This window comes from Wyeomyia smithii, chromosome 3 (assembly GCF_029784165.1).
Source record: "Wyeomyia smithii strain HCP4-BCI-WySm-NY-G18 chromosome 3, ASM2978416v1, whole genome shotgun sequence".
NCBI classification, from domain to species: domain Eukaryota; kingdom Metazoa; phylum Arthropoda; class Insecta; order Diptera; family Culicidae; genus Wyeomyia; species Wyeomyia smithii.
In genome coordinates, this window is record NC_073696.1 from 231,097,252 (window position 1) to 231,107,935 (window position 10,684).

The window sequence follows — 10,684 nt, forward strand, 5'->3', positions numbered from 1 at the left end:
ACTTTGAAGAGAAAGTTGAATTCTCCCTCAACCAAATTAAGAACTCAAACACCCTTGATCAAATGACCAGAACATTCCGTTTCATAAAAAACACAGAAGAAACATCAGTTCAAAGAGCAGAGGATACATAAACATCCAGAAATCCTCCAACACACGAAAAACAAGGCTGCTCCGGGTCTTGATACCGACTGGACTGCTGAAATATAGCTCAGATGAATTGTTAGAGGAATTTTTGGAATTAATCAAAAAGGTTTTCAACGAAAACAAAATCCCTCAATCATGGACAGACACTCTCCAAGTCCTCATTCCCAAGATCAACAACCCTAAACTGCCGTGACATGACATTGTGACGTACATCCAAGTGAATCCCTCAATCATGGACAGACACTCTCCAAGTCCTCATTCCCAAGATCAACAACCCTAAACTGCCGTGACATGACATTGTGACGTACATCCAAGTGATCAGTTTTTCAGTACGGCCAAAACGAAAAAAATTCTCGTCATTTTTGTATGGAAATGTGTGCCAACGTCACTTTGTTTTATTTTTTATTTTTTTGTAACGTACGAATAAGTAACAACAAAAAGGAAGATACCAAAAGATAGGTTTTCGAATAATGAACAAGTTGGCATGAAAAACTCATTCGAGAAAATGGCACTTACGTCACTTTGTCATCTCACGGCAGTGAAGGAGTAGAGGATTATGGGCGAATTACCCTCTGTATTATGGTCACACAAAAGCTTCGATACCCAGGAACCTATATAACAAGCAATCTGTACGGAAAGAGATTACAGCTGAACGAATAAAAAAGCAAAAAAATCTTTCTATGTTCTATGCTCCTTCTTAACGAAACACGAATTAAAATGGGAGGTGGTCAAGCGTTTATATCACACGCTGATCACACCAATAGCGACGTTTGGTCTGGAGACATCAGCAATACTCAAACGCAATCGTAATGATCTGCGCACAATGGAGGAGGAAATGCTTAGCAAGTTACTAACACTCTGTAAGGAAAAACATGAGGACCCTAGGGTAAATGAGGAGACATCAAACGATAACGAGACTACACCACAAGAAAACGACGGAATAAGCAGTGAAATTCAACGAATATCGGAAGAGCAACATGAATGGAAGGAAAACAACGAAGAATCAAGAAATGCTGATAGAGAAGAGAATCAACAGAATGACAAGAGTCACTCACAGTGCCAAAAATTTTGGGGGGCAAAACAATTAACAATAAAATAAGAATTGCAAGATTAAAATTGTATGGACACATAATACGAAGCAAAAACGAAGGAATACTTAGAACAGCCCTCCGACATAAAATCAACGATAAGAAGAAAATTGGCAGACCAGCATTCACATGGAAAACTTCTCTAAAACAAGATATTGAAAGAAGCGGAATTCCATACGAAACATGGCATGATTGGGCATCTGACAAAAATAAAATGCACACAGAGACCAGAAAACTATTCGAAAAACTCGAGGACTCAGACTACGACGACGACAGCGAAGACGAGGAACTAAATGACAATGACACTGACGATGAATTGCTTCCCTCGGACTTCGAAGGTCTATCAAGCGACGATTCTTCAATCTGAAGGATTTTTGGACGAACAATAATAATAATAAAAAAAGTAGTAAGTTACCTGACCAAACAACTATAGGACATTACCAGTGGATGCGTAGCAAATGGATTTAAGCATGACATGTCTTTATATCCCCTTTGACTTGCCCTTTACCCCTCTCTCTTTGCACCCCACCTTAGTCTATCTATCTTTATACTATTGAGTAGTCGAAACATATAAAACCGCGCCACAACATTTTACTATTGACATAATCATACGCCTTCCATCGATCATTATATGTACTAAATATTCTCTTTTCTTTTCTCATCTTATTTTTCGGATTTATTTCCAACCTCTAACACAATAACTTGAGTTTGATATCGTTGAGAGGTAACAGTTTTATCACTAACAGATTTACTTCAATACATACAATATGGAATTTCCTCGACAATCAACAAATCAGGACAGGTAAATGAGAGAAGAGACATCACAACCAGCCATAACCAATCCAAGCAATTACCAGATCCAAGACAGACAACAGAGGGAAGTATCATCATAACCAAGTATGTAGTTTCTCTTTTATTTGTTAATTTATATATCGATTTCTATTTTTATTATTATTATCATTTTTATTACTATTATTATTTTAAACGCTTAAGTCCTTCCCAATCCCTTCCAATGGCATTCATACAGTCCCGCAAGTGGCAGTCAGCCCTTATCCTTCCTTAATTATCGGGGCTGGACAGACTTGGCTCCAACTGCCCCACCATCTACCGCAAAATGAAAATGAAAACTATGGATAAAATTTACTTATTTGCGATATTTATTGTGCTCTGTAATTCAAATAACTGAATGCGATGCTGAACCAAACCATGCAAAAAATTCAAAAATAACCATACAAAAATAAAAAATACACAGAAAAATGTGGTAATCAAACAGAATTGCTAGTGTTTTTAGCTTGAAAAAATCTTTTTTTTTTTCATAAATCACGTTTGGGCGCCCTGTTAACGGTTCTTTAGAAAGTCGAAATGTTTTATAAATGACATTATGACAAATAACATTATCTTTCAATTTAGAGTTGAGCACCTTTACTTTTTCAACGATTTTTTGTTTGGGACACCCTACTGGATAGCTGAACAATTGAACAACCCAATTTGAGTCCCTTTTATAGTAGAACTTGCTATAACCTTTTTATAGTGTGCGTGCACAGTAAAAAGATGTGAAATCTATTTCAAAGGTGAATTAGTTGTGTATCGCAAATTGTATGAAGGTGCCTTACACTTTCATTAGGATCGTATTACAGAGCTTTCATTTGAAATACAGCTAGGTTTTTTCACGCGGGGGATACGTACCTCGTAAAAAAAACCGCGTTAATTCGAAAATCCGCGTTAATTCAAAAGCCGCGTAAAAAAAACCGCGTTAATTCAAAAATCGGCGTCAAAAAACCGCGTAAAAAAAACCTGACTGTACATGGTCCAGTCGAGTCAACTCGACTTCTGTAACAGGACCCATTTATGTCTTACCATCCATAACCCTATTTGTTTATATGACGACTGAAACGGTTAATTTACGGGTTTATCGGCTAAATCAGTCCGTGTAAACTAGCAAAAACGATTTGTGTTTTCTCATAAAATAATATGGAATAAGAAATAACAAATCGTTTTTGCTAGTATAGACGGACTGATAAAGCCGATAAACCAGTTAAACATAACCCTATCGTCAAATCTGCGTTTATGCACCTACTTTCCAAATATTTAAACATTGATTCGTGAACCAAATTTATTCCTCAAGGCTGTGAAACCCAGCATTCAGGTTTTTTTTTTTGGATTCCCTCAATATTTCAATAGAACCGTATACGAATTTAAGTACCTTACTGCATTATTATTTCAATCAGTTTATTGACTTCATTTGTTGTGCCTTAGCCTAAATCGTTATCATTACAGGAAAATGACACAGTTTACATCAAACAACCACACATCAATGGTAGCCGAGAAACGATAGGTTACCGCTACTAGATTAATTAGTAAAGATGGTTTAATGACTAAAATCAACGTTTTTATGTCTGTTTACCGTTTACATGTTATAGCCGTTCTCTTCTCATCGATCTTAATTATTTATTACTTAAGACAGTGGCTAAAGCTACTAACAGTGCAGCAATAGCGTTCATTTTGGAAACGCTATCGCTATCACTTATCCTACGCATACTTTTTCTCCACGCAGGGAATGATAGCAAAATACACTGCATAGCATGGTGTATCTAACTTCACTTATTAATAACGACCATTGTCAAAGCGTCCGGAAGAAACAGGTGCACCGTATCTATCCTGCGGTCGACCGCCACCACCACTCATAAACTGACTTTGCCTCGAGGGATCCATAAAAGGTCCAGCATTCAATTGCGGGGCTTTCCTCTCGTTGTATGTGCGATCGTAACGATCCTGACCATTATCCATCCGCCAGCCATCGTTCGCCATTGTCGGTGCCATGCTCATTTGCGGAGGTCCGGCATTATTGTGCCATGGTCCACCACTACCACCCCCGCTACCACCACTGGAGCGATCCTGATAGCGGCTTTCAACCGGATCTATATAGCGTGACTTTGGTACTGGGCCACTGCGATCGCGGTCATCGCGGGGACCGCCATTGCCGCGATAATCACCGCCTCCGGCGCCGCTGGAGCGAGTATCCGGATAACGACTGTCAATGGTCTGCATGGGTCGATCCAGGTCCCGTTTGTAATCATCAATAACCCCGCCATTCCGCTTGAATCCGTCTCCACCCCGGCGATAATCGTCAACCGAGGGGCGCTTATAATCGTCACGCGATTTGTAATCATCCCGTTTAGCAGGATACTCATCCCGTTTGGATGGCGGATAGTCGTCCAGACGTTTTTTCTCCACCGGAACATAGGCTCCACGACTAAAATGATAGATATTAGAAGATAGGTTTAGCATTGGATAATTGCATGTTTCTAAAGCATGACATACCCTGAGGATGAGATCGAAGGAGGAGGGGGCGCTTCGAAACGTCTATCTGATCCTACCGAGCGTTTACGATCATCATCGTAGTGCGTATGATCCGTTGACGGGCGCTTCAGGTTCCGTTTCGCCTCCTCAATCCTGATGATTAATATTAAACATAGACAAAAAATAGGGGGAAAAGTGCAAATCACAGGTTAGTATCGAATTAATGTACTATTGAAAGCGAACATGGTTATGTTCGCAGTGTAGTTTTTTTATTTTTGTAGGAATGTTTTAAACAAGAAAAGACTACTTGGAACCAATGTATTCTCTGCTTGGAAGCTAACGAAAATCATTGGAACCATTCAACTAATTTCCTAAAGCTCTTTGACTGTAGTTTTAAAGCCTTCGCAGCGACACGTTGTCAGCTTCTACGACCTATCACTTAACAAACAAAATATCTCCTGCTTTGGAACCTTTAGGAAAATAGCAATTGTGGTATGAGTCAGCTACTTGGTGTGCAAACAGGATCGAACAGGAAATTCTTCGTAGTTCACCAGATGTTTTCAGCTTTTAATCAGTCTCTGCATGCATCCTTTCCAGGTGAACTTACCAAGCCATACGCCTTTACTGCTATTTTAAATTTAAGTGGATAGTTGTCACCATTTTGAGAGATGTAGTAGAGGCTCCACATATCTACTGCGCCTGTCCCAGTAGACCTCCAGATGTTTGCGTGTATGCTCCAGTAGCAAATGAACATCAGATCAGATTCAATTGCTCAGATGAAATCAGGATTCGTCAAACAGCGGAAGATTCGGCCAAACATTTTCATGGTTTTAGCAGGAGATATTTTGTCGTCATCTTTCTAACGTTTTCAAGAAAAGCAACGATATGTGTAAACATATCGTCCACGAAATAAAAAAAAATCTCTACAAGCTAACCGAAATAGTTACTACGCAAAACCAATTTCAAGCTTTGCATAGTCTTACACTGACTCATAACGTATATCTGGATGCCGTGTGAAATATAGAGAAAGAAATATGATTAATCTTAAAAAGATAAATTTCATCCGTACTTCCTTTGCTGACGTTTCAGTTCCAGTCGCTCGAGTTCGATCTTCTCCCGTTCCAGCTTCTGGCGTTCGCGTTCAATGCGCAGCAAGTCGGCTTTCTCCTTTTCTATGCGGGCCCGCTCCAATGCGAGTTTTTCCCGCTCACGGCGCAGCAGTTGCTCCTCCTCACGCTGGCGAGCACGGATCTCCCGGCGACGACGATCCTCTTCGCGCAGTTGGCGTTCCTTCTCTCGAAGCCTTTGCCTTTCGCGCTCTTCGCGAATCTTCTGCAACGACAGCACCTCACGCTCCCGATCGCGACTTCGGTTACCATCACGACGATCAGCTTCTCGGCTATGGCGGTCCCGCGAATTGCGTTCATCATCCTTCTTAGCGCCCTCAGTGTCCTTTTCGTCCTTGTGGTTGCTGTTTTCTCTTTTGTCGTCTTTCGCCTTATCATCTCTCGGAGGACTGCTTCTACTGCGTACCTGCGATCTGCCACGTATTGGTGATCTTGTCCTCGTTGGTGATCTGCCTCGATACTGAGACCGACTTCGATAGTAGCGCCTATCATCTCTCCTGCGGTCATCTCGCCTTCTATCGTCACTTATGTCTTTGCACTCGTTATCGCCACCATCTACTGATTTTGCAGACGACTCCGACTTACCACCACTGGTACTGGCGGCGGCTGGTTTGGATGGTCCTAGGTCAGATTTGGCCCGCTCAACCGAGATCATGCGGCCGTGTAGTTCGGTACGGTGCAAATGGGTGATACACTCAGTGGCGTCCTTCGCCGAAGCCATCGTCACGTAACCATAGCAGCGAGTTCCAGGCGTCCGGGTGTTTGTTACTACCTTCGCACCGATCACTTTACCATACTTGGAGAAAATCAGCTTCAGATCGGTTGCCCGCGTTAGCGAGGATAATCCCGACACCCAAAGGTTACGAGAAACCGTCGAAGGTGAGCCGGACGATTTTTCGTTTGAGCTCGGCGACGAATTGGACTTGGAATCGCCTGCTGACTTTGCAGAGCTAGACGTTTTGCTGCTTCCACTCTCTGCAAACACAAATTCCGCATCCAAACGAACGAGAAATATAGACAAATATTATACATATTATTTTTGGATTGTAGCAGAATTGTAAGTTTTGTTTTTGTCGATTGTTGACGCGCTAGTTTTTGTTTTGTTCGATAATTTTTACGTTTGCTCTAGGACGCTGCTACTGGCACTCCTTCGGGGAAAATCGAAAAATTATTTAAACACCTTGTTATACCTAAACCGACCTAATATAAAGTACCACTTTGATGATCGTACACTAAAGGGACACTCGGTATCGGTGACAACTGACAGAATGTCGTAATGTATAGAACGGAAAATAAAATCAAAACGTCTGACAACAAACTTATTCTCGATTGGATGTTGACATGTGAAAACACAATAGTTTTGCTGCAGACAGAATTACCTTTTTCCTCTTTGGATGCGGCCGTTTTATCACTAAAACATAAAAAAAACTATTAGCTTAACTGGAATACGATCGGTTATACAATTACAACTAATATTTTCTTATATAGTGAAAATTGAGGGAAATTTTGAGATTTGAGGTCTAGTCCCCCAATAGTATAATATCGAATGCATACCTGGAGGTTTCATTTTTATCCGCCTTTTTGTCCTCATCAGATTTTGCGACAGACTTGGATTCCGCTGTTGCAGCTTTTCCAGCTTCATTACCTAAAAAACAAGTACTTTCAATAAGATTGTCACATTAACGTAATTGGAATGTGAAATAACTATTCACCATCAGAATGAACCAAACTTTTCTGGAAATCACTTAAACTGCTTTTGGCAGTTATTCAACCAGCCGTGTAATTATCATCATTTTTATCCACCGGATGTTCGCCATCACCCTACTAACACTGTACTAAAACTTACCTTTCTTATCGTTTTCAATATTGCTGTCATCATGCAGCAATTTTTCATCCTCTTCGCCGATAGTCAAATTGAGCGAATCCTCATTGTCTGCTTCCTTGGTTTCGTCTTTTCCACCCTTATCAGCATCCGTCGCATTGGTGGCGGATTTGTTTTCCCCATCAGTTTTAGCCTTCTCTCCCTTCTAAAACATCGGTAGGTTGTATAAAACAATTTTATGAATTGGCTGCATCCACTTACATCCGCATCTGGGTTGCCATTTTCTTTGGCTTCCTGCTTGGTTTCCCCATCTTTACACTCGTCCTGCACTGTCATCTCATCGAGGTTCAGATCGGCTCCACCTTCACCATTTGCATCATCTGCGTTAGCTGTAGACTCCGCATCGTTCTCGCCTTTGGTGTTTCCAGAACCGGGCTTACCCTTCTTGGCAGGAGTTTTTCCCGCTGCAACGATCTCAAACTCGTAGGTTTCCGGATTTTTCTTTTCGTCTTTTAAAGCCTGTCAAACGACACATATAACATTAATTACCTTTTTAGGCTAAAAGCAAACCATCATTTTGAAATTTATTTTATTCCCAACATTTCACCGGCTAGTGCTTCGCCACCATATGCACATTTCCCAATATGGCGACCCCACTCGACTGCTAAATCCAAAATGTCCGCTTACCTGAGTCAACCGCTCTAGCAACACATTTTTCACTCCATTTCCATCTTTTCCTCGTTTCTCTAGCTCTTGTTTCAAATCAACCACACGCAACTCGGCGAGTTTTCGCTTCTCCACTACATCCGCCATAACCGGGGCTGTACTTTTGCGGGGCAGATTTTAGACTTTTCTTTTTCACTTTGCAACTTTTCTGCCAATGCTTCACTGCGACAGATGGAAGCGATATATGGAACAAACCGGCAACACAACCAGCCAAGTCGAGCGATTACTGTGAAATGAAATGAAAAATTGACAATCGGTGACATGTGGAAAAAACTAATCAGGGTTGCCAAATAAATGTGTCACTGAGTGCGTTTATAACTATTGTTAATGATACTAGTATAGTTGTTGTAATTACACTATAGTGAATAGAAACTCTACATGCATAATTTTGGCATATATTTTAAACTCAATGTATTGCGGAGTTTATGCAGTTTAAAATTAAATTTAAGCATAAGTATTATTTAATGTACATAAAATTACCACGCTGTTGGCATCCTTGCATCAGTTTAAGCTTTGTGACGTTTCGGTAGTTGATGCGTTAGCGATACTTTTATGTTGGTAATGCCCAAACGCATAAATGAAGTAGGTATCTTATTTCGTCGAATGAAATCATTCGAAGCTCGTAAATGTTGAAATGTCGGAAATTCAGTCGACAGCAGGCACGAAAGCATTACAAATTACCTCGCAAATTACAATAGTATTAACAAATTTAGAACCTTTTTAGATTGATTTAATAAAAGATTTACAAAGCAATATTGAAATTTGAATTGTTAGTGAGATATAACTCGAAATGTTTCTGGTAAAATGTTACTACATATTCACAAGAACCGCGTAGAAGTACCTACAGTGTGGAACATATTATTTCCCCACCTTGTTCTGCGGGTATATATTTCGATCGCAGTGAAAATTAACTGCACTTGTTCGATTAAACGTAGATACGTTTTACGCATTAAAATGACGCTCCCCACAACCTTCAATTCCGGTGGATCGAATCTATTTACAATTTCGCACGAAGTTTATTCGATGGAGCTATAAAACCAGAGGGTCCAAAACCTTTCTACATCACTCGACCCTGGGCAAGTTGTGAGCAACTCGCGTCGTCTCCAGTCACTAATGAGATGAGCAAAATGTTTACAGAAGACGAGGCGAGTGCTGAGTTACTCACCTAAAAAAAATTGATTCAAGTTTTGCTGTAAATGGTTCCGAATTTGGAAAAGACTTAAAACCAAAGGGCTAGATATCTTTCTTTTTATGAAAAATATTTCGAAAATATTACTCGATATTGGTAGATATATTTTGATATTTATCGTTTATCTTTCAATTGACAACCCTCCAACGTTAATAGATCATTGCACGATGACGTCACAAAACAAAAACAAGAAAGGGATTTGACAGATGTCGCGGGTTTGTTCACAGTAAAATTTTCGGCTCGAATAAAAATGCGGAAGTGTCTTGTTAAAAATTGCGTTTCCAAGAAGAAACCGAAAAATCACAGTAACGAATTTGCATAGGCGGAGAGTTTTCCCATCTTTGTCGTACTCGTATCATTCATTTTCACTCCTTTCACATAAAAAGTGAATGGAACACATTGTAAACAAACCCGTGGGAAGTGTCAGAAAAGTGAGGTTATTTTTGGTGTGCAATGATCTATATAACGTCAATGAGCTATGAAATAAATATAGGGGCGCCAAAAAATACCACAATAAATACTTCGTAATATTGAATATTGGCAATATTTCGCAATATATCAATAGTGTCTTGCCCCAAGCTAAAAACAAACAAAAAATCAAATGATGTTAGATTTTTTTGTTAAAAAAACCCGAAATGTTGATCTCACAAAAATAATAACTTCTCTTCCAAACACTTGAAACGCCTTTATTGTCTAGGAGAAACCAAAAGAAATATAATCACCAGTTATGCTTCAAAAGATAGAAACAAACAACACAAGTAGACTCAAAAAATTATTCCAACATGACTTCTAGTAAACCCAAATTGGAGACCTAACAGAAAATAACCAAAACTTAGCTCAAAATTCCTGAAATAATAAAATGGCAAAACAAAAATAATTTTCTAATAAAGTTGTAAACAAATTAAATGAATGATCGAAAACAAAAAGGATTAACAATAGGGTGTTTTAGGGGTATGTATATTATTTTTTCTTTTGATCAGAAATTTCAAAAGAAATGCATATTCTTCTAACTTTTCTTAATTTAAACAGCAAAATTATTGAAAAAATCGATTTCGTATTTCAACAACTGTAAGTGGTTTCAAGACATACCCTACCGTCAAGAAATTATGACACAGGGAGGCCAGGTCATTTTTCAAATATCTTCACACTCCACAAAACAATGTCTTTATACATAGAAAATCTCTAAACACTGTCCCCGTTGATAGTTTACAAAACTTCCAGTGACACATTAAATCGAGTGCGGTTACTCAACCGATTATTAGGCTTCCACTTATTCACACGCGCTCAA

The 10,684-nt window shown here is 39.5% G+C and overlaps 1 protein-coding gene across 2 annotated transcripts; it reads right to left on the reverse strand.

The window, feature by feature from the left end:
- Positions 1 to 3,426: 3,426 nt before the first annotated feature.
- Positions 3,427 to 8,441, reverse strand: LOC129729924 (SAFB-like transcription modulator). 2 transcript variants are annotated; one of them, XM_055688840.1, is made up of 8 exons: positions 8,169 to 8,441; positions 7,743 to 8,000; positions 7,506 to 7,683; positions 7,214 to 7,304; positions 7,039 to 7,070; positions 5,602 to 6,634; positions 4,554 to 4,685; positions 3,427 to 4,485 (listed from the first exon to the last, which is right to left on the reverse strand). In XM_055688840.1, the coding sequence occupies exons 1-8, from the start codon at positions 8,292 to 8,294 to the stop codon at positions 3,837 to 3,839; spliced, it is 2,499 nt and encodes an 832-aa protein (XP_055544815.1). In that variant the 5' UTR covers positions 8,295 to 8,441; the 3' UTR covers positions 3,427 to 3,836. The 2 variants fall into 2 exon arrangements, with proteins under 2 accessions (XP_055544815.1, XP_055544814.1); XM_055688839.1 differs by having other exon boundaries at positions 7,506 to 7,686.
- Between the last annotated feature and the right edge of the window lie 2,243 nt (positions 8,442 to 10,684).

What these genes read in the sequence shown, in the direction of transcription:
- LOC129729924 (XM_055688839.1), bottom strand. Translation starts at nt 8,294, where the DNA reads ATGGCGGATGTAGTGGAGAAGCGAAAACTCGCCGAGTTGCGTGTGGTT. An exon ending in TGCTAGAGCGGTTGACTCAG is followed by an intron (nt 8,001 to 8,168) that starts GTAAGCGGACAT and finishes GTCGTTTGACAG; the next exon opens with GCTTTAAAAGACGAAAAGAA. An exon ending in TATTGAAAACGATAAGAAAG is followed by an intron (nt 7,305 to 7,505) that starts GTAAGTTTTAGT and finishes CTTGTTTTTTAG; the next exon opens with GTAATGAAGCTGGAAAAGCT.